Raw genomic sequence first — 22,733 nt, 5'->3', positions numbered from 1 at the left:
ATAGCAGAGATATATAAAATAAATTTGGGGGCTCTTTCTGCATGAAAATATATATAATTAGCAAATCTATCATAGGGAGGTTAACTTTGATCAGGATCTCCCATGAAGACATATTGTTCATGGGTGTGAGAAAAAAGTTTATATATTCCCCCATTCTCCCGCTGTTTTTGACCACTCCACACATTTTTCCAGAATAAACAATAGTTGCTTATAAAATTCTAAAAAGTTGAAAAAAATAAAATATTACACAATTATAAACAGATATTGTATAAACTAAATGTGAAAAGACTGGAAAGGATTATTTTTTTAAAATATTATTTTGATTAGCCTCTGCTTCAGTTTTTTGTTCAAGAGAAAGTTGGAACAGAAGTATAATGTAGCTATGGAACTTGTGTGCTCTAATATGTGAATGCTGTTTTATGCAAGGCAGCATGAAATTGCTGGCATTTAATAGACCACTAAAATTTAGGGTCCCTAGGCACTCATAAAAATACAGTTTGAGCATTCAAGATGTTTCAGTTCACCATGCAAAGAAACTATTTAGATGCCAGTTGCAGCACATTTTGTGGGAAATACAGGGAAATAATAACAAAAAGAGAGTGGTTTCTGTTTTAAGTTAGTTTCTGAACAATTGGGGCTTTAAAATGCTCTGTCCATTCATTTGTGATGGTTAAATTATATGTTTAAAGTATTTTATTAAAAGCAGTTTATCTTGATTGACTTTCTAAACCAGTCCGTCTCTCTCCTCTCTGAGGACACACATTTGAATAAAAACAGTTGCAAATGTAGTGTTCAGATTCATATACTGGAGCGTGAGTGATATAGTGGGAAGGGGTTTAATAAATTCCAATATTATCGAAATATGTTAACCTCTCAAACACCCCATCTGTCAGACAACTCTCCATCAAAGTTTTAGAGCAGCTAATGAAAACTCTTGGTAATTGAAGGTATTCTGCTTATCTCACTAGTGGTATGCTCTATTATATTTTGTGATTGTCTGTATTCAGCTACCAATGAAAAATAAATTTAAAGATAGAGTATGAGAAAAGAATTCCAACTTTCTGTTAACTAAGTTATTGTTCAGCAAGAGGCTTATGAGAAACATATGCATATTTTGTTTCATTTGTATTTCCTTTTAATGTATTCAGAACTGAAAAATCTCATTTTATTTTTATTCTCATTTGTGTGGATAGGTTAATGCTGCATTCAGAGTATTTATAGCAATTACTAGAAGAATATATACACAAGTCGTATAATATACATGCTGAAAGCTTATTTTTTGCAACAGTTTTTTCAGAGATGCCAGTTGTACATAGAGAACCGTCATATATCTAGTTATTGATTATTATTTTTGATGCTAACTAGCAAGAGCATCAGCTTTCTATACCATTAATATTACTTAGTTTTTCTGACTTTTTTTTAGTTCAAAGCCTTAAATACAGGAACAAGCAACATTCAATCATTAAAAATATCTTAGGACTGGTTTTGGTTTTATAATAGGTGATATATACAAATGATGATTTCTGATCTGTTGCACAGTACTACCCATTTTAAAGTTTTATTACTTTGTAAAAAAATATTTGGTATTTTTGAAATCAAAATTTATAGTATAATATTTTAGAGTTAGAAAGTACTTATATTAAAAATGACATTAGGAAATTTATACTCTTAATGAATATATATTTTAATGAATTCCTGATTAAATTTTTATTTGGATGGGTAGAATTCCAGAAAAAAATTCTTTTTTTTTTTAAAGGCAGTTGGTTTTATGTTACTTCATGAACTCAAAATTGTGTTAGAAATTTCAGTAGGAAAAAATTGTTTTAATGTAACTTGATATTATATAATTAATACATACATTAAGAAATGAAGTAAATAAATTACAAGTTTCACAGTATATCCTTTACATATTTTAACCTTAATTTTAATTCATTGTAGTGTCAAATGTAGGATGACTAATATTTGTATCATTTGCTAAAACATTACAGGCAGCATTATTGAATTTATAGTAAAGAACAAACTAGGTGAATCTAATATTTGTGAAATATTCTAGTAAGTCTTCTGTCCATTCAGATTGTTAAACGTGAATACCTCCTGTCCATCTATTGACATTCTCTTCATGCAAGTTTTCAAGGTCATTACTTTGTAAATATTCATCCATTTTAGTATATTTCATGTTCCGGTATGCTGTATAGTCTGGATGCAACCACTGTGCAGAGTTTACTGCTTAAAATAGTGTATCTGTTAGTCAGAAATTCTGCTGATAGAGCTTCTTAAGAGCCTTAGTCAAAATACTTTCAGGAAGCTTGTGGGTACAGTCCAGTAAACAGCGTTCTACTGTGAAAAGGATTTCTAAGTCTTTAGTGCAAGAAGTGGGCAGACTTGTGTTTTTAGTTCCATCTTGACTATGCAGCACTTTAAGTAAGGTTAACCAAGGCACCAAGTGTACTTTTACAAGGTCACTGTTGAATCCTCTTGGTGGCTTTGATTCATACCAAAAGCAGCTTACCTGTATTTTGTCACCTCATTTACTTTATTTTTTTCCACTGGTTACATGTCATTTCTTACTGGGTAGCGGGAATTTTGTAGCATTTTGCACTTGAGATTAGATTGCTGACAGTCTCCTTAATGTTCTTTATTAGTAGGAAATTTATAACAGATGTATTCTTGATTTTTTAAAAAAATTTTACAGTATTGATTATTTGGATACTATTTTAATAGGTTATTAGGTATGTCATTTTGAAAGTATACATGGCAGCTTTAAAGTTAAAATGAATATTGATTAGAATTCCATCTTTATGTGATTTTGTTTCCCAAATAGGGAAATTTATTTTTATTTTTATGTGTTAATAATCCTAAAATCCACATGTAGAAGTTAAAAATATATTTCTAGACATATGAAACAAATATGAAGCGAGTATCATTTGTGGAAGCTATAATGATGGCAGAAGTGGGTTTTTTTGGGGGGGGCTAGCATTGTCGATTATCAGTAACGCATAACTATCTTTATTTCTGAGGCACTAGAATATGTATATTAAAAAGAACAAGCCAACAACAACAGTGTTTATATAGAAAGGTATGAATTTAAAAAATACCTGCAAAACATGAATATAAATATAAACTCAGATGGGAGGCAGCTGAATATATGATTTAGTCTTAAAATGATGTAGTGAGGATTTGGAAACATGAATATCATGTTCGTAAAGTTTGTAGCTAAGGTGTTCACAATAACTAATTCAAATTGGATCTATCAGAATTTAAAGGCAGAAAAGCTTTATATTTCTTGATGCAAAGCCAAGTGATAGGATTTATTGACCTTGAAGAAAATGGTCTTAAACACCTTATATGAAGTATTGCCTACAATCTTACCAGAAGAAAGTTAATATTGTTAAGCACTGTTTTTTTTTTTTAAAGTAAACAAATGACTGTAAAGAGTCTACAAGTAAAATGAATAGAGTACTGCCTCTTTATCTAGGTGCTTCTTGAAGCGATTTAACATACTACTAGTGACCGCTAGTCCTTTCTCACCTGCTTAGTGTGAGACAGTGTCATAGAATGAGTTCAGCTTTGAAACTTGAAAAATTTAGATTTTTAAGTAAATGAGTTTATTCCAGTTGTTGGATAAGTCTTATTTAGGTCGTGCATTTTGGTTTTCATCTTCACAGAACTCTAAGAACATTTTCGTCATTACTCTGTGATTGTTGAAAGTGTGTGTATGTGAGAATGATGACTGGTGATAAACTTCAGGAGCTCTCATTAATGCTAATGGAAGTTCCTCATGTAAATCCTTTGCACGTTGGCAGATGCAACAGACCTACCTCAAAATAATGGAAAGATTGTAATACAAACCCAACAAAACTTAGAGTTAAGGGTAAAGCTTGGCTGGTTAATCCATTGTTATACTTGCTTTTCAGATGAATGATGTGACTAACATTCTCTGATTTTAGTGTTTGGCATTGGCATAAAAATTCATGTCTTTATAATCTTTTTCATTATTGTTTTTGAAGTGAGAAGATTTTTTTTCAGTTGTCTTATGTTTTTATTTTGACTTTTTCTGATTTGCAAATCATTCAGGAAGGTACATTTTTTAGTGTGAGAGCTCATTTTGAAGATACTAATTGAGACTTTGTCTTCTTTGGAGAAAACTGCATCATTAGGAGAAATACTTTGAAATGTTAAACTAGAAAGTATATTGGACATGGTCTTTAACTTTTGGGGTTATGGATTCATAAGGGAGAATAGTTTATCTTATAAATTTTTGTATCAGGCAAATACTTTGCAAAATAGATGAATTTTAAAGATTGCTTTTTAGTGCTTTTTTTTTTTTAAAGATTTTATTTATTTATTGGTTAGAGAGAGAGAGAGAGAGCGAGCACAGGCAGGCAGAGTGGCAGGCAGAGGCAGAGGGAGAAGCAGGCTCCCTGCCCAGCAAGGAGACCGATGTGGGACTTGATCCCAGGACACTGGGATCATGACCTAAGCTGAAGGTAGCCGCTTACTGGACTGAGCCACCCAGACATCCTGCTTGCTTTTTAATATTTTTAAATGCTTTTATAATGCTTGTATGGGGAGGATTTGTTCTACCATTTTATGAAGGCTTTGAAGCACATATTATGATTTGTTTCAATGGAAATGCTTTGAACAGTAAATGCATCATAATGTTTAGTGAAATACTGGGTATGTATCCTACATCTGTTCTGAAGAGGGCTGTCATATGTGTTTGTATTTTATAGATCAAATTTGAAAATATGTGGTCTTAAAAATTATGTTTCCTATTGCACATAAATGGGTGACATTTAAATTTTAAAAGTGCATTAATTTGAGGTGAAACTCTGGGTCCATTTTTGTAGTCTATTGTTAATCTGTGAGTATTAGAACCTGTAGAGGTTAGAGTTTACAGTAAAATTCATTATGTGCTATAGGGTAGGTTAATATATAAAGTTCTATTTTTATTTTTAAATTATATGTTTTTACTCCCCATACAAGTGTTCTATCATCCTATTTTCTGTTTAAGAAAAATTTTTTAAAAGTTTTGAGCAGTTTATGAATTAAAGCTTTTTTTATTTTGGTAGTAATCATAAATATGGTTCTGTAGAAATGGGGTAAAAGTATAAACCTACATTCTCCATTATAATTTCTTTTGACAGTATTATTTTATAGTTCCAAATATCTGACCATATGAACATGCAGAATAAAAGGCAGATTAGGGTCAAATAAATAAATAAAAATCTTAAAAAAAAAAAGTAGATTAGTTCCACATTGTGACTTTGAATTCTTTGGAACTGTATTCAGTTGTTACTTTGTTACTTACCTTTTCTGCATTCTTGTTTTTATATTCAAGGGAACTTGAATGTTACTCTCCAAGTTTGGGATATAGGAGGACAGACAATAGGAGGCAAGATGTTGGATAAATATATCTATGGAGCACAGGTATGACATAAATTCTATGATTATTCCAGTTCTAAAAATACTCTTCTCACAAGCACATACAAGTGGGTACACGCATACACACACACACACACACACACACACTCTGTCTCTCTCTGTAACTTGATTTTTATCTGATATGTGGAGAGACTGATTTTATATTTTATGCATGTTCATTTTTCTCTTAAAAGATACAGCTCAGATTTTTGTGTCTGGCTTTTTTGTTTAATTTTTTCTGCTTTAAACTGAGTACATTCAAAGTGATAATTAGATAAAAAAGAATTGCTGGACAGAGATTTGTGGGAAGCCACAGTTCTTTGTTCTGTTCACCTATTTGGTAAAATGAGTTTTGAAGGGGCACCTGGGTGGCTCAGTGGGTTAAAGCCTCTGCCTTCGGTCCAGGTCATGATCCCATGGTCCTGGGATGGAGACCCACATCGGGCTCTCTGCTTAGCAGGGAGCCTGCCTGCCTGCCTCTCTGCCTACTTGTGATCTCTGTCTGTCAAATAAATAAATAAAATCTTAAAAAAAAATGAGTTATGAAAATAATAATCTCTTTCCTCTTTGTCCTTTAAAGTCTACCTTCAGGGGTACATATTGGATTTTTTAAAAAGATAAACATTACATTAGTCAAGCTTCTCATAATATTTGACTCTGAATGTCAAATAAAGTAACTTTTTATTGTTTATAGATTTATCTAGTTAGTGGAGAGTGGGAAGATTTTGTGAATCTCAGGGCAAATAATACAAAATTAACAAATTTTTCTTCACTAAAAATTGAAGGTATGTAATTCTCTTATTTTTACCTTTCCATCATTTAAAAACTTATTATTTGATTTATGTAAATTTGTTTATAAATAGAAAATTATATATAAAATTAATGTTGACTTGAAGTTGACATGATATAAATATCCAAGCATATTTATAAATATACTGTTATAATGAGGGGACTGTTAAAGTATATAATCAGTGACATTTAGTGCATTCACAATGTTATGTGACTGTTCTTCTAAATCATTTTTTTTGTAGTGTTTTATGCTATTATGTAATTGCTTAAAAATCAGACATTATTGGTCAAATTTGTAGAAATTAAAAAAAAATTTCATCTTTTTTAGGGATCCTGAGTTTAGTAAAATATCTGTATTCTCTTCTGATGTCCCTCATATCTTATGAGAAAGAGCATGTTATATTCCCTCTTATAAGTTGTCAAATAAGATTTCTGTTTTGAAGGTACATATGACATTTTTTTCTTGCCTTTTATTGTTTATACTTTACAATTTGTGTGAATGTTATAAGACTGTATCTTGTTTAATTGAACAGCAATGTAAGTACAGTATTTCTGAGAAGTTCATGAACATTTTCATCACATTGTGCCAGGAAACTATGAATTCTGAAATAATCAAAATGAATTATCATAAACTAATGAAAATATTCTTAATTTTCTCTGCTTTCCAGAGATTCTAAATTAGGTTATACAAACAAAATACATGAAGTACATTTTTCTAAGTATATGTACATTTTTTATCTAGGCCAGAGAAGCTCTGAGGACAATTCATTACCAAAAACTGAGGGGAATGTTACTTTTCAGAAACATTGCTTTCAAAAATGTTCCAATAGCATTTTAAGATATTTAATAATTTTATATAGTCATATAATTATTCTTCAAAGTGTATCTATACTGTTTCTAGAGTTCTTATAGATGCTTATATTGCTCATCTCATGAATACTTTGCATTTTGGTATAAATGTTACAGGATAGAAATTGCTCAGAAATGATGTTTTGTCAGGCTGTTTTGAGGACATCAGTTTAATGTATTATTTAGGATTGTGGTTTAGATTCTCTAACTTATGTATTGTATATAGAAAGAATTATCTTATACATATCTGGGCTATTAAGCTAGTGAATCAATTTTTCTTAAAGCATTTCTGAATATCAAGAAGCTTATTGGTAGGCTGGGAATGAACTTAGATTCAAGTAGAACTGTTTTACCTTGTTTACATTTTACCCCCAGTAGCATTAAACTTGAGCAATCATCTATTGAATAGTGTTAGTTAAAACAAAATTGGATTGACACTCAAGAAAGAATTAGTGAGGTATTTTGACAAGAACTAGTTCTAAGAATCGAAGTATTTCCCAGTTAAATTCCCAGATTTTAAATTAACTTAAAATTTTCTAGGAGTCCTCAGAAAGATGTTATAGGCTATTTTTCATACTGGTTACAAGCAAACACAGAGTACATAGTGTTTAGTGCCCTGTAACCTGTGGCTAACAGAGGCTAATAACAAACCTCAGAGAAGGACTGGGTGTTTCATTTTTGTAGCTCTTTCAGTCCTGGAATCTAAGTGGTTTGCAAACACTGCCTTACTGAGCATAAACTCAATGAAGTGTAGTCATTTGTGAGGCAGAACATAACTACTATTGTGTGCCAGTGCCCCACACAGATGAGCCAGCCTGTTAACCACCAACAAAAGGATTTGGTTGCCCACATGATGCCCACATGATGGGGAGAGAGCGTATTGCAAAGCTGGACTCTCTGAGACCAGCTGTCTTTTACTGTGTGTTTCTTACTTGGATATTTGCCATCTTTTAAATGATTATACAGACCTCTCTTGGATTAGTGTTTCTTCTTATAGGTTGTACTTACAGAGCAAAGCCTATGTTGTAAGTACTGTGGTACAATCTATATGTTTTAACACATTTCCACATATAATTAAAAGCTAAAGTAGATTATTTGTTATACAAATCAGGGAGAAAAAAATACCTGTATTACGGAAACTGGGAACCTTTCATTTTGTGGAAGGTTAAATTGTGTGTGTATTGTGCCTGTTAAATTTCTGAACTAAATCTGTGGAATAACTTACAGTATTTAGATAAGTTATTGTCCTTTGAAAGTTCAGTGTTCCTTTGAAAATGCTATCTATATGGTTAATGGTTCATCATGTTCATTAGATATGGTGATAAGTGAAAATAGATGAAAACAAAATGCTGTATGAAGAAACTTTATGTAATATTTACTCAAAGTCTTATGGTTTATGTCTTATAAGTCTTATGGTTTACTCAAAGTCTTATGTGGTTTATAGAGAAGGGGTGATAGTGTCTTCTACTAATTGCAGGCAGAAAAAGTGAAGTTAAGGCATAGAAAATATAGGGAATTTTTGTTGAAGAATTTGAAGATATAGAAGGATTTCCAAAAGTCATAGCAAAAAGATTTGGAATGAAGAGGAGCAGTTTGAGGGTAAATCAGGGAAAGCAAGCACAGAGCAGTGTAGGGAAGAGATACAGGAGAAAGATGAATGGAAGGTAGGTAGGTGATAAAAGTGCGTCAGGAACATGAGACATGGAGATGGGTTTCAATGGCCTTAGGGTTGCCAAGAAAAATACTTCTAGCAGTTCCTGGTAGATTGCTTCAGTTGTTGCCAAGTTGTGTTGCATTTCTGAGAGATTTATACTTTCTTGTGGCTGAGAAGATTCTGATAGTTTTCTGGAAGCAGTCAGAAGAGGTCCGGATTGATGGATGTGGTGAGAAAATCAGGGCTTTGAGGGTGCTTGTGTTATAGGCTCCTGAAGAGGTGAGTACTTAGACATATGACTTTGGTGTGTGCTGAAGCTGGTGGATAGAGGCGTTGGCGTTGGTCAGTGGCTGCTTGTATGAGTTTTGGTCAGTTGTGTCTTTCAAAGAAGTGCCTTTCATCTCTGTGATCAACCTTTTGGCCATAGAGTTGTTTAGATTACTCCCTTGCTATTCTTATAATGTCTGTGGGAGTAATAGTGATGTCCCCTCATTAATTTGAATTTTCTCTTCCCTTCTCTCTCTTTTTTGGTTAATCTGGCTGGAGGTTTACCAGCTTTTGGTTTTGTTGATCTTCTCTATTGTTGTCTTCTTTTAAATTTCACTGATCTCTGCTCTAGATTTTTTTTTTTATTTGTTTATTTGACAGAGATCACAAGTAGGCAGAAAGGCAGACAGAGAGGGAGAGGAGGAAGCAGGCTCCCCACTGAGCTGAGAACCCGATGTGGGGCTCGATCCTAGGACCCTGAGACCATGACCTGAGCCGAAGGCAGAGGCTTTAATCCACTGAGCCACCCAGATGCCCCTCTGCTCTAGTTTTTATGATTTTTTTTAAATTCTGCTTTCATTAAGCCTAAATTGCTCTTCTTCCTCAGTTTCCTCAAGTAGAAGCTTAGATCATTGATGTTTCTTCTTTTCTAATATATGCATTCAATGCTATACATTTTCCTCTGAGCACTGTTTCTGCTATATCCCACAAGTTTTGATAGGCTGTGTTTTTATTAATTTATTTTAAAACTTCTCTTGAGACTTCTTTTTGACCCATGTGTTATTTAAAAGCATCTTGTTTAATCACCAAATATTTTGAGTTTTTCCAGCTGTCTTTCTATTATTGATTTCTGGTTTAATTCCTGTGTAGTCTAAGAACATAGTTGGTATGATTTCTATTCTTATAAATTGGTTAAAGTATATTTTAAGGCCCATAATGTAGTCTGTCTTGGTGAATGTTTCATGTGAGTTACTGATTGTCAGCTGCTTAATGTATCAGTCAGTGAAAAAGGGGCTTTCAGGTCTCCAACAAATACTAGTGGGTCTGTGGATTTACAGTTCTATCAGTTTTGGCATTACATATTTTGATACTCTGTTGTTAGGTGTATACACATTAAGGATTGTTATGTCTTCTTTGAGAATTGATCCCTTTGTCATTTTATACCTAATGCCTTTCCTTATTCCAAAGTCTGCTTTGTCTGAAATGAATATGAATACTCCAGTTTTGTTTTCATTAGTGTTAGCATGGTATTTCTCTATCCCTTTACTTTAATTTGTATTTTTATATTTAAAGTGAATTTTCTGTAGGCAATGTATAGTTGAATCTTGGTTTTTCCATCCCCTCTGATAATCTGTCCTTTAATTGGTATATTTAGACTATTCACATTTAAAGTGATTATTGATACAGTTTGGTTAATTTCTGTCATATTTGTTTTCTATTTCTTGTGCTAGTCTTTTGTTTTCTTTTAAACCTTTCTCGCTTTTATTGTTTTATTTGAGCATTTTAACTCTTCTCTTAATCTTTCAGTTATATGTAAATACATTTTTTTAAGCAGTTGCCCTGGAGTTTTCAATATATATTTTTAACTAGTTTAAGTCTACCTTCACATAGCACTGTATTGCTTTGCATGTATAGTTCAGATACTTCATAAAAGCATTATTCTTAATCCATCCCCTCATCCCCTATGACATGGCTCTCATTCATTTCACTTTACCCATATGCTATAATCATTCAATACATTGTTACTATTATTAAACATTTTGTATTTTAGATCATGTAAGAATAAGAAAAATAAATGCTTTTATTTTACTTTTATTTACTCCTTTTCTAATACTCTTTCTTTCTTCCTCATATCAGAGAGATCATATGATAATTGTTCTCTGATTGACTTATTTGACTTAGTTCTTGTATGTTGTTTACCTTTTCCATTGGAACCTTTTTAAAAAATATTTATCATTATTTGTTTTAAAGTCCTGATCTGATCATTCCAAAATCCGTATCATATTTGAGTCTGGTTCTAAGGCTTACTTTTTCCTTCAAACTGCCTTCTCATTTATTTTTATTTTTATTTATTTTTAATTTTTAAAATATTTTATTTATTTGACAGAGAGAACACAAGCAGGCAGAGTGGCAGGCAGAGGCAGAGGGAGAAGTAGACTCCCCACTGAGCAAGGAGCCTGATGTGCAGGACTCGATCCCAGGACCCTGGGATCATGACCTGAGCCGAAGGCAGACCCTTAACCGACTGAGCCACCCAGTCATCCCATTTTTTTTTTTTTAAAGCAAGCTATGATGTATAGAGTAATAAGAACTCAGGTAAATAGGGCTTTAGTGTGAGGTTTTATGCTAATTAGCCAGGAGTTGGTCTGTGTTTAATGTTTGCTAAGGCTCTAGGTACCGGAGATATCCAATTCCTCTAGTGTTCTTGTTTTTTTCTCCCTTTTTGGGCACCTCAAAAAACTCTTCCTCAGTTGAGGTTTGTGTTTTGCAGCTCTTTCAAATGTAATATACTGCTATTAGGCTGGAACCCCGTTGGTGTTGTGGTAAAGTATGGAGGCAGGGAAGCATTCTATATGCTTTGATTAAGTCACAGTCTTATATTGGCCTTGTGTCCCCGGGCTGTGACCTTCACATGTTTTTATTAGCTCTTCCTACTCAGGTGAGAGAGGATGACTAGAGGGGGCTGGAGATGGGAACTGTCTTTCCTCTATGTGATATAAGACACTGGTTAAGGGGGAGGAGTCAAGATGGCGGAGAAGTAGCAGGCTGAGACTATTTCGGGTAGCAGGAGATCAGCTAAATAGCTTATCTAAAGATTGCAAACACCTACAAATCCAACGGGAGATTGAAGAGAAGAAGAACAGCAACTCTAGAAACAGAAAATCAACCACTTTCTGCAAGGTAGGACTGGCGGAAAAGTGAATCCAAAGCGACGGGAAGATAGACCGCGGGGGGAGGGGCCGGCTCCCGGCGAGCGGCGGAGCAACGGAGCAAAATCAGGACTTTTAAAAGTCTGTTCCGCTGAGGGACATTGCTCCAGAGGCTTAACTGGGGTGAAGCCCAGGCGGGGTCAGCGCGGCCTCAGGTCCCGCAGGGTCGCAGAAGGATCGGGGGTGTCTGCGTGTCGCAGAGCTTACCGGTATTAGAACGGGGAAACCGGCTGCAGAGACAGAGCCGAGGAGTGACTCTCAGCTAGGGGTTGCCTTGAACCGGTCGCAGGCTCGGTCAGCTCGGAGCGCAGCCGGAGGCCAGGGTGGCGGGAGTCATTGGGCGCTGTTCTCTGGGGGTGCACTGAGGAGTGGGGCCCCGGGCTCTCGGCTCCTCCAGGCCGGAGACCGGGAGGCTGCCATCTTCATTCCCGTCCTCTGGAACTCTACAGAAAGCGCTCAGGGAACAAAAGCTCCCGAAAACAAACCCGAGCGGATTACTCAGCCCAGCCCCGGGTAAGGGCGGTGCAACTCCGCCTGGGGCAAAGACGCTTGAGAATCACTACAACAGGCCCCTCCCCCAGAAGATCAATGGGAAACCCAGCCAGGACCAAGTTCACCTACCAAGGAGTACAGTTTCAATACCAAGGAGAGCGGCGGAATTCCAAGGAGAAGAAAGCAAAAAACGGAACTCATGGCTTTCTCCCCATGATTTTTTAGCCTTGCAGTTAATTTAATTTTTTTTTCTTTTTCAATTTTTTTTCTTTTTCTCTTCTTCTGCTAAATTTTTTTAACTTTTACCGTTTTCTTTTTTAACGTTTTTTAAATAGTTTATCTAATATATATATATATTTTTTCCTCTTTTTATATTTTTTCTTTATCGGCTTTCTTTTTTTTAAATAGTTTCTTTTTTTTTTTCTCGTTTGAACCCCTTTTTATCCCCTTTCTCCCCCCTCACAATGTGGGATCTCTTCTGATTTGGCTAAAGCATATTTTCCTGGGGTTGTTGCCACCCTTTTAGTATTTTACTTGCTCCTTCATAAACTCTTATCTGGACAAAATGACAAGGCGGAAAAATTCACAACAAAAAAAAGAACAAGAGGCAGTACCAAAGGCTAGGGACCTAATCAATACAGACATTGGTAATATGTCAGATATAGAGTTCAGAATGACGATTCTCAAGGTTCTAGCCGGGCTTGAAAAAGGCATGGAAGATATTAAAGCAACCCTCTCGGGAGATATAAAAGCTCTTTCTGGAGAAATAAAAGAACTAAAATCTAACCAAGTTGAAATCAAAAAAGCTATTAATGAGGTGCAATCAAAAATGGAGGCTCTCACTGCTAGGATAAATGAGGCAGAAGAAAGAATTAGCGATATAGAAGACCGAATGACAGAGAATAAAGAAGCTGAGCAAAAGAGGGACAAACAGCTACTGGACCACGAGGGGAGAATTCGAGAGATAAGCGACACCATAAGACGAAACAACATTAGAATAATTGGGATTCCAGAAGAAGAGGAAACAGAGAGAGGAGTAGAAGGTATATTGGAGAGAATTATTGGAGAGAATTTCCCCAATATGGCAAAGGGAACAAGCATCAAAATTCAAGAGGTTCAGAGAACCCCCCTCAAAATCAATAAGAATAGGTCCACACCCCGTCACCTAATAGTAAAATTGACAAGTCTTAGTGACAAAGAAAAGATCCTGAAAGCAGCCCGGGAAAAGAAGTCTGTAACGTACAATGGTAAAAATATTCGATTGGCAGCAGACTTATCCACAGAGACCTGGCAGGCCAGAAAGAGCTGGCATGATATATTCAGAGTACTAAATGAGAAAAACAGGCAGCCAAGAATACTATATCCAGCTAGGCTATCATTGAAAATAGAAGGAGAGATTAAAAGCTTCCAGGACAAACAAAAACTGAAAGAATTTGCAAATACCAAACCAGCTCTACAGGAAATATTGAAAGGGGTCCTCTAAGCAAAGAGAGACCCTAAAAGTAGTAGATCAGAAAGAAACAGAGACAATATACAATAACAGTCACCTTACAGGCAATACAATGGCACTAAATTCATATCTCTCAATACTTACCCTGAATGTTAATGGGCTAAATGCCCCAATCAAAAGACACAGGGTATCAGAATGGATAAAAAAACAAAACCCATCTATATGTTGCCTACAAGAAACTCATCTTAAACCCGAAGACACCTCCAGGTTTAAAGTGAGGGGGTGGAAAAGAATTTACCATGCTAATGGACATCAGAAGAAAGCAGGAGTGGCAATCCTTATATCAGATCAATTAGATTTTAAGCCAAAGACTATAATAAGAGATGAGGAAGGACACTATATCATACTCAAAGGAACTGTCCAACAAGAAGATGTAACAATTTTAAATATCTATGCCCCTAACGTGGGAGCAGCCAACTATATAAACCAATTAATAACAAAATCAAAGAAACACATCGACAAGAATACAATAATAGTAGGGGATTTTAACACTCCCCTCACTGAAATGGACAGATCATCCAAGCAAAAGATCAACAAGGAAATCAAGGCCTTAAATGACACTCTGGACCAGATGGACATCACAGATATATTCAGAACATTTCATCCCAAAGCAACAGAATACACATTCTTCTCTAGTGCACATGGAACATTCTCCAGAATAGATCACATTCTTGGTCCTAAATCAAGTCTCAACCAGTATCAAAAGATTGGGATCATTCCCTGCATATTTTCAGACCACAATGCTCTAAAGCTAGAACTGAAAAACAAGAGGAAATTTGGAAAGAACCCAAATACATGGAAACTAAACAACATCCTCCTAAAGAATGAATGGGTCAACCAGGAAATTAAAGAAGAATTGAAAAAATTTATGGAAACAAATGATAATGAAAACACAACGGTTCAGAATCTGTGGGACACAACAAAGGCAGTCCTGAGAGGAAAATATATAGCGGTACAAGCCTTTCTCAAGAAACAAGAAAGGTCTCAGGTACACAACCTAACCCTACACCTAAAGGAGCTGGAGAAAGAACAAGAAAGAAACCCTAAACCCAGCAGGAGAAGAGAAATCATAAAGATTAGAGCAGAAATCAATGAAATAGAAACCAAAAAAACAATAGAACAAATCAACGAAACTAGGAGCTGGTTCTTTGAAGAATTAATAAGATTGATAAACCCCTGGCCAGACTTATCAAAAAGAAAAGAGAAAGGACCCAAATAAATAAAATCATGAATGAAAGAGGAGAGAACACCAAAGAAATACAGACAATTATAAGAACATACTATGAGCAACTCTACGCCAACAAATTTGACAATCTGGAAGAAATGGATGCATTCCTAGAGACATATAAACTACCACAACTGAACCAGGAAGAAATAGAAAGCCTGAACAGACCCATAACCAGTAAGGAGATTGAAACAGTCATCAAAAATCTCCACAAACAAACAAAAGCCCAGGGCCAGACGGCTTCCCGGGGGAATTCTACCAAACATTTAAAGAAGAACTAATTCCTATTCTCCTGAAACTGTTCCAAAAAATAGAAATAGAAGGAAAACTTCCAAACTCATTTTATGAGGCCAGCATCACCTTGATCCCAAAACCAGACAAGGATCCCATCAAAAAAGAGAACTACAGACCAATATCCTTGATGAACACAGATGCAAAAATTCTCGCCAAAATACTAGCCAATAGGATTCAACAGTACATTAAAAGGATTATTCACCACGACCAAGTGGGATTTATTCCAGGGCTGCAAGGTTGGTTCAACATCCGCAAATCAATCACTGTGATACAACACATTAATAAAAGAAAGAACAAGAACCATATGATACTCTCCATAGATGCTGAGAAAGCATTTGACAAAGTACAGCATCCCTTCCTGATCAAAACTCTTCAAAGTGTAGGGATAGATGGCACATACCTCCATATTATCAAAGCCATCTATGAAAAACCCACCGCAAATATCATTCTCAATGGAGAAAAACTGAAAGCTTTTCCGCTAAGGTCAGGAACACGGCAGGGATGTCCGTTATCACCACTGCTATTCAACATAGTACTAGAAGTCCTAGCCTCAGCAATCAGACAACAAAAGGAAATTAAAGGCATCCAAATCGGCAAAGAAGAAGTCAAACTATCACTCTTTGCAGATGATATGATACTATATGTGGAAAACCCAAAAGACTCCACTCCAAAACTGCTAGAACTTGTGCAGGAATTCAGTAAAGTGTCAGGATATAAAATCAATGCACAGAAATCAGTTGCATTCCTCTACACCAACAAGACAGAAGAAAGAGAAATTAATGAGTCCATCCCATTTACAATTGCACCCAAAACTATAAGATACCTAGGAATAAACCTCACCAAAGAGACTAAGAATCTATACTCCGAAAACTATAAAGTACTCATGAAAGAAATTGAGGGAGACACAAAGAAATGGAAAAATGTTCCATGCTCCTGGATTGGAAGAATAAATATTGTGAAAATGTCTATGCTACCTAAAGCAATCTACACATTTAATGCAATTCCTATCAAAGTACCATCCATTTTTTTCAAAGAAATGGAACAAATAATCCTAAAATTTATATGGAACCAGAAAAGACCTCGAATAGCCAAAGGAATATTGAAAAAGAAAGCCAAAGTTGGTGGCATCACAATTCCGGACTTCAAGCTCTATTACAAAGCTGTCATCATCAAGATAGCATGGTACTGGCACAAAAACAGACACATAGATCAATGGAACAGAATAGAGAGCCCAGAAATGGACCCTCAACTCTATGGTCAACTCATCTTCGACAAAGCAGGAAAGAATGTCCAATGGAAAAAAGACAGCCTCTTCAATAAATGGTGTTGGGAAAATTGGACAGCCACATGCAGAAAAATGAAATTGGATCATTTCCTTACACCACACACAAAAATAGACTCAAAATGGATGAAGGATCTCAATGTGAGAAAGGAATCCATCAAAATCCTCGAGGAGAACACAGGCAGCAACCTCTTCGATGTCAGCCGCAGCAACATCTTCCTAGGAACATCCCCAAAGGCAAGGGAAGCAAGGGCAAAAATGATCTTTTGGGATTTTATCAAGATCAAAAGCTTTTGCACAGCAAAGGAAACAGTTAACAAAACCAAAAGACAACTGACAGAATGGCAGAAGATATTTGCAAATGACATATCAGATAAAGGGCTAGTGTCCAAAATCTATAAAGAACTTAGCAAACTCTACACCCAAAGAACAAATAATCCAATCAAGAAATGGGCAGAGGACATGAACAGACATTTCTGCAAAGAAGACATCCAGATGGCCAACAGACACATGAAAAAGTGCTCCATATCACTCGGCATCAGGGAAATACAAATCAAAACCACCATGAGATATCACCTCACACCAGTCAGAATGGCTAAAATTAACAAGTCAGGAAATGACAGATGCTGGCGAGGATGCGGAGAAAGGGGAACCCTCCTACACTGTTGGTGGGAATGCAAGCTGGTGCAACCACTCTGGAAAACAGCATGGAGGTTCCTCAAAATGTTGAAAATAGAACTACCCTATGACCCAGCAATTGCACTGCTGGGTATTTACCCTAAAGATACAAACGTAGTGATCCGAAGGGGCACGTGCACCCGAATGTTTATAGCAGCAATGTCTACAATAGCCAAACTATGGAAAGAACCTAGATGTCCATCAACAGACGAATGGATAAAGAAGATGTGGTATATATACACAATGGAATACTATGCAGCCATCAAAAGAAATGAAATCTTGCCATTTGCGACGACGTGGATGGAACTAGAGGGTATCATGCTTAGCGAAATAAGTCAATCGGAGAAAGACAACTATCATATGATCTCCCTGATATGAGGGAGAGGAGATGCAACATGGGGGGTTGAGGGGGTAGGAGAAGAGTAAATGAAACAAGATGGGATTGGGAGGGAGACAAACCATAAGTGACTCTTAATCTCACAAAACAAACTGAGGGTTGATGGGGGGAGGGGGTTGGGAGAGGGGGGTGGGGTTATGGATATTAGGGAGGGTATGTGCTATGGTGAGTGCTGTGAAGTGTGTAAACCTGGCGATTCGCAGACCTGTACCCCTGGGGATAAAAATATATGTTTATAAAGCTGTAAAAAAACAAAAAAAAGAAAAAGAAAAAAGAAAGGATGAATACCCAAGTTTTGTAGCAATATGGACGGGACTGGAAGAGATTATGCTGAGTGAAATAAGTCAAACAGAGAGTCAATTATCATATGGTTTCACTTATTTGTGGAGCATAACAAATAGCATGGAGGACAAGGGGAGATGGAGAGGAGAAGGGAGTTGAGGGAAATTGGAAGGGGAGGTGAACCATGAGAGACTATGGACTCTGAAAAACGATCTGAGAATTTTGAAGGGGTGGGGGGTGGGAGGTTGGGGGCACCAGGTGGTGGGTATTATAGAGGGCACGGATTGCATGGAGCACTGGGTGTGGTGCAAAAATAATGAATACTGTTATGCTGAAAAAAAAAAAATCCAACAAACCAAAAAAAAAAAAAAAAAAGACACTGGTTAAGCATTTTTTCCTAGACAGTATGCCTCCCCCCCCTTTTTGTTGTGGATAATACTCTGGGGGTATGTTACAATGGTTGATTTGTCTTTTACCATGTCAGAACCATGTGGGGGATATTTCTTGATGCTTTACCATAAGGATCTGATCGGATTTCTGGAGGTAAAATCTGTGAAAGTGTAAGAGTACTCCCATACTGTGTCACCTGGAGTTTTTCATTCTCAAAGTGGATCATATGCAGCCTCCAGCAGTTTATCGAAATTATCATTTAAGTGTTCCCACCCTTTACTGGCTATAGTGGTTTCTGTTCAGGTAAACATATTTTGGCTGTGACTCTTTCAATTCACCTGTCTCCCAGATTTCAGGGTGGTGACTTACCTGCAAACTCAGTTCTCTGTTTTGTCCAAGAGAAGTCGTTGATTTTTAGTTGGTTTAGATTTTTTTCTTACTATAAGGACAGACATGATGACTTTCAGGCTTTTTTACAGGTCAGAGTTGAAATTGAAAATTCTAGAACATTTCTGTGTTTTATTGTCTTTTCTGTTTTCTCATTTTCCCTTTTCAGATTTTAACCACATTGGTGTAGGTCAGAACTGGTGAAGGATTGTCATGTTAGGAGCAAAGATGGAATCACAGTTTTTTACATTAAGTGTTATTGAGAATGGGATTTATGAACAGATGTTTTGGTTGATGGATAGCTAGATTAATGAAAGGCATTTATCCTTCTGCCTTTCTTATGAGTTCTGGAAGATTCATAGGTATTGCTCTCTTAAAAATATTGGGCACACTGATCTAGATCAGGAATTGGCAAACTTCACCTTAGAGAACCAGATAGAAAATATTTTAGGTTTCACAGGCCATTTTGTCTCTGTTGTAGCTACTCAGTTCTGCAGTTATAGTACAAAAGCTGCCATTGATAATACTTAAATAAGTATGACTGTATTTCAGTGAAAATTTATTTACAAATATGGGCTTTGAGCTGAATTGACCTGGGGGCCATAGTTTACCAATTCCTATAGTATCTAATTTAAATTTTTAGAAAAGGTCATATATATTTATTAGAGAGTGCATAACCATGAGTGGGGGGAAGGGCTGAGGGAGAGGGAGAAGGAGAAGCAGCCTCTCAGGGGGCCTGATGTGGGGCTCAATCCGAGGACCCTGGGACAGTGACCTAAGCCGAAGGCCAACAGTTAACTGAGTGAGCCACCCAGGTGCCCCCATTTTTTTTTTTTTTAAGATTTTATTTATTCATTTGACTGACAGAGATCACAAGTAGGCAGAGAGGCAGGCAGAGAGAGAGGAAGGGAAGCAGGCTCCCTGCAGAGCAGAGAGCCAGATGCGGGGCTCGATCCCAGGACCCTGGGATCACGACCTGAGCTGAAGGCAGAGGCTTTAACCCACTGAGCCACCCAGTCGCCCCCCACTTTTTTTTAATTTTTATTTTTATTGTGTTATGTTAGTCACCATAAAATACATTATTAGTTTTTGATGCAGTGGGCTCCATGCCCAGCGTGGATCCCAGTGTGGGACTCAAACTCATGACCCTGATATGGAGACCTGAGCTGAAATCAAGAGTTGGAGGCTTGGGATGCTTGGGTGGCTCAGTCGGTTAAATGTCTGCCTTCAGCTCAGGTTCTGATCGTGGTGTCCTGGAATGGAGTCCCACATCAGGCTCCCTGCTCAGTAGAGAGCCTGCTTCTCCCTCTGCCTGCTGCTCCCTGTGCTTGTGCGCTCTCTCTCTGTCTCACTCTTGCTCTATCTCAAATATATAAATAAATAAAAGAGTTGGAGACTTAATTGATTGAGCCACCCAGACGCCTCAGTAGTATTTAATTTTTATTCTATAGCTTTGGTCTTTGGTATTGATCACAAAGAGAAGATGGCCATGTTTTATTCGCATATTCTGTCACATTCACATATTGATCCATGTTAAGATGAAGATTTTCATATATTGATTTAAAGAGTTCCAAAAATCTAAAAGTTTAAGAGACATCACAGGTTGGTGGCTCAATCTATGAGTATAAAAACTACCTCAAAGTTGCCTTGAAAATGTGATTCTTATTCGCTCAGAATAATAAAAAATTCCCAGGCATTATGTAATTTAAAAAAAATTTTAAGTTAGTTTTAAACTTTATTTATCTATCTATCTATTTATTTATTTTTATTAAAGATTCTATTTATTTATTTGACAGACAGAGATCACAAGCAGGCAGAGAGGCAGGCAGAGAGAGGAGGGGAAGCAGGCTCTCTGAGAACCTGATGTGGGGCTTGATCCCAGGACCCTGGGATGATGACCTGAGCTGAAGTCAGAGGCTTTAACCCACTGAGCCACCCAGGTACCCTGTTAGTTTTTAACTTTAAAGGTAGTTTTTAAGTAAGTCTATTTTTATTACTTTACATAATCATGTAGACATGTTAAGTATTTTAGAGGTGGATGACAAAAGCATTGCCCAAGATCAGTAGATGGTAGGGCCAAGACTGTAGTCCAACAGCAATATGACTTTCAGGACAGAGCTCTTATAACAAAATATATTGTATCATTCAAGTCAACTGGAGGTGGAGACAGTAGATTGAAGATTAGTTTTCTTCAAAGGCCAGTTCTGGGGTATTTTTCTTTTCTTTTTTAAAGATTTTACTTATTTATTTATTTACTTATTAATTTATTTGAGAGGAGAGGCAGAGAGGGAGGGAATCCCAAGCAGATTCCACTGAACGTGTAGCCCAACCCTGGGGCTTGATCTCATGATCTGGAGATCATGACCTGAACCAAAACCAAAAGCCAGATGCCCAATTGATGGAGCTACCCAGGAGTCCCTGGGATGTTATTAATAAGAAAATTGCAGGGCAGGGGGTCCTGGGTGAAGGGAGGGAAAAAATGAAATAAGATGGGCCTGGGGAGGGAGACAAACCATAAGAGACTCTGAATCTTAGGAACCAAACAGGGTTTGGGGGGGAAGGGATAGGGTGGCTGGTTATAGACATTGGGGAGGGTATGTGCTATGGTGAGTGCTGTGAAATGTGAAAGCCTGATGATTCACAGACCTGTAATCCTGGGGCAAATAATACATTATATGTTAAAAAAAAAAAGAAAAGAAAAGTGGACTTATGCTGATTATTTCAAATAATTCTGTGTTGGACGTTATTTGAAAGCATTGGGAAGACAGAAATAGGTGTCTAAGTTATCAAAATGAATCAGACAAATGATTTTGCATAAAAATTATAGAATATTTACACTGGAAGGGATCTTAGAGACCATTTAACTTTCAATGATCTAATTTTATTTATTTATTTATTTATTTATTTATTTATTTATTATTTATTTATTTATTTTTAAAAGATTTTATTATTTACTTGACAGAGATCACAAGTAGGCAGAGAGGCAGGCAGAGAGAGAGGAAGGGAAGCAGGCTCCCTGCTGAGCAGAGAGCCCGATGCGGGGCTCGATCCCAGGACTCTGGGATCATGACCTGAGCCGAAGGCAGAGGCTTAAACCCACTGAGCCACCCAGGCGCCCCTCAATGATCTAATTTTAGAAGCAAACAAACCCGAGACCCAGAGAAGCTAAGTAACTTTGGAGCCAGTGTTATTTAATAAAAGAGCACGGTGCTAGAAAGTTATGAGAGTAGTGTGCTGAAACTGGCTTGGGAAAGTCAGTTGTTAAATTTTTGGGAATTTTTGTGAGCCAGTTGTTGAATACACTCATGATTAAAAATTATACAGAAAGATATAAATTATACTGAAAACAAAGATATATGCTCAGATGCATGTTATTTTAACATATATTTTTGTTATTATCTTTGTTCTTGAAATTATTTATGTCTAGTGTAACTATGGTGCAGATGCAGTATGGTGGTGTCCTACCCAGCTCTCTTCAGTGAAGTGACATCAGTAGCTCGAAAATGGCCCTAGGGGGGTATTTACACCACAGAAATAGGCATGTGCTACAAATCACACTCTCCAGTTCCCTTCCCCCTTCCATGACCATAGCCAGTTGATTAACCTTTACCAGCATATCACTGGCCATCCCTGGCCATCACTGACCATCACTTTCATGTTCTGTACTTGTCTGTTTATGTGCCTGGCCTTGCTGCAAGACTGAGTCTCTCGAGGTTTGGAATTTATACCCCTAGGACCCAGCACAATGCTTGGCATATAGTTGGTAGACAAGTGCTTATAGAATGAATGAGTGAACTTCATATTCTTTCAGCTCTTGATTCATATCTGGCTTCATCACTTACCTAGCTGTATGACCTTGGTTATTGTAACCTCTGTTTATTAG

General features: G+C 36.6%; 1 protein-coding gene across 3 annotated transcripts in view; it reads left to right on the top strand.

Moving 5' to 3' along the window:
- The window catches only part of RAB28 (RAB28, member RAS oncogene family), a 105,776-nt gene that overhangs the window by 4,928 nt on the left and 78,115 nt on the right, over positions 1–22,733 (top strand). For all 3 annotated transcript variants that reach the window (XM_047718896.1, XM_047718895.1, XM_047718894.1), the window contains exon 3: positions 5,342–5,430. In XM_047718896.1, coding sequence (XP_047574852.1) covers positions 5,342–5,430 — 89 coding nt within the window. The remainder of the gene's footprint in view (positions 1–5,341; positions 5,431–22,733) is intronic.

The sequence above is a fragment of the Lutra lutra genome, chromosome 2 (genome assembly GCF_902655055.1).
Source record: "Lutra lutra chromosome 2, mLutLut1.2, whole genome shotgun sequence".
Lineage (NCBI taxonomy): Eukaryota > Metazoa > Chordata > Mammalia > Carnivora > Mustelidae > Lutra > Lutra lutra.
This window is presented reverse-complemented; position numbering and strand designations above follow the sequence as displayed.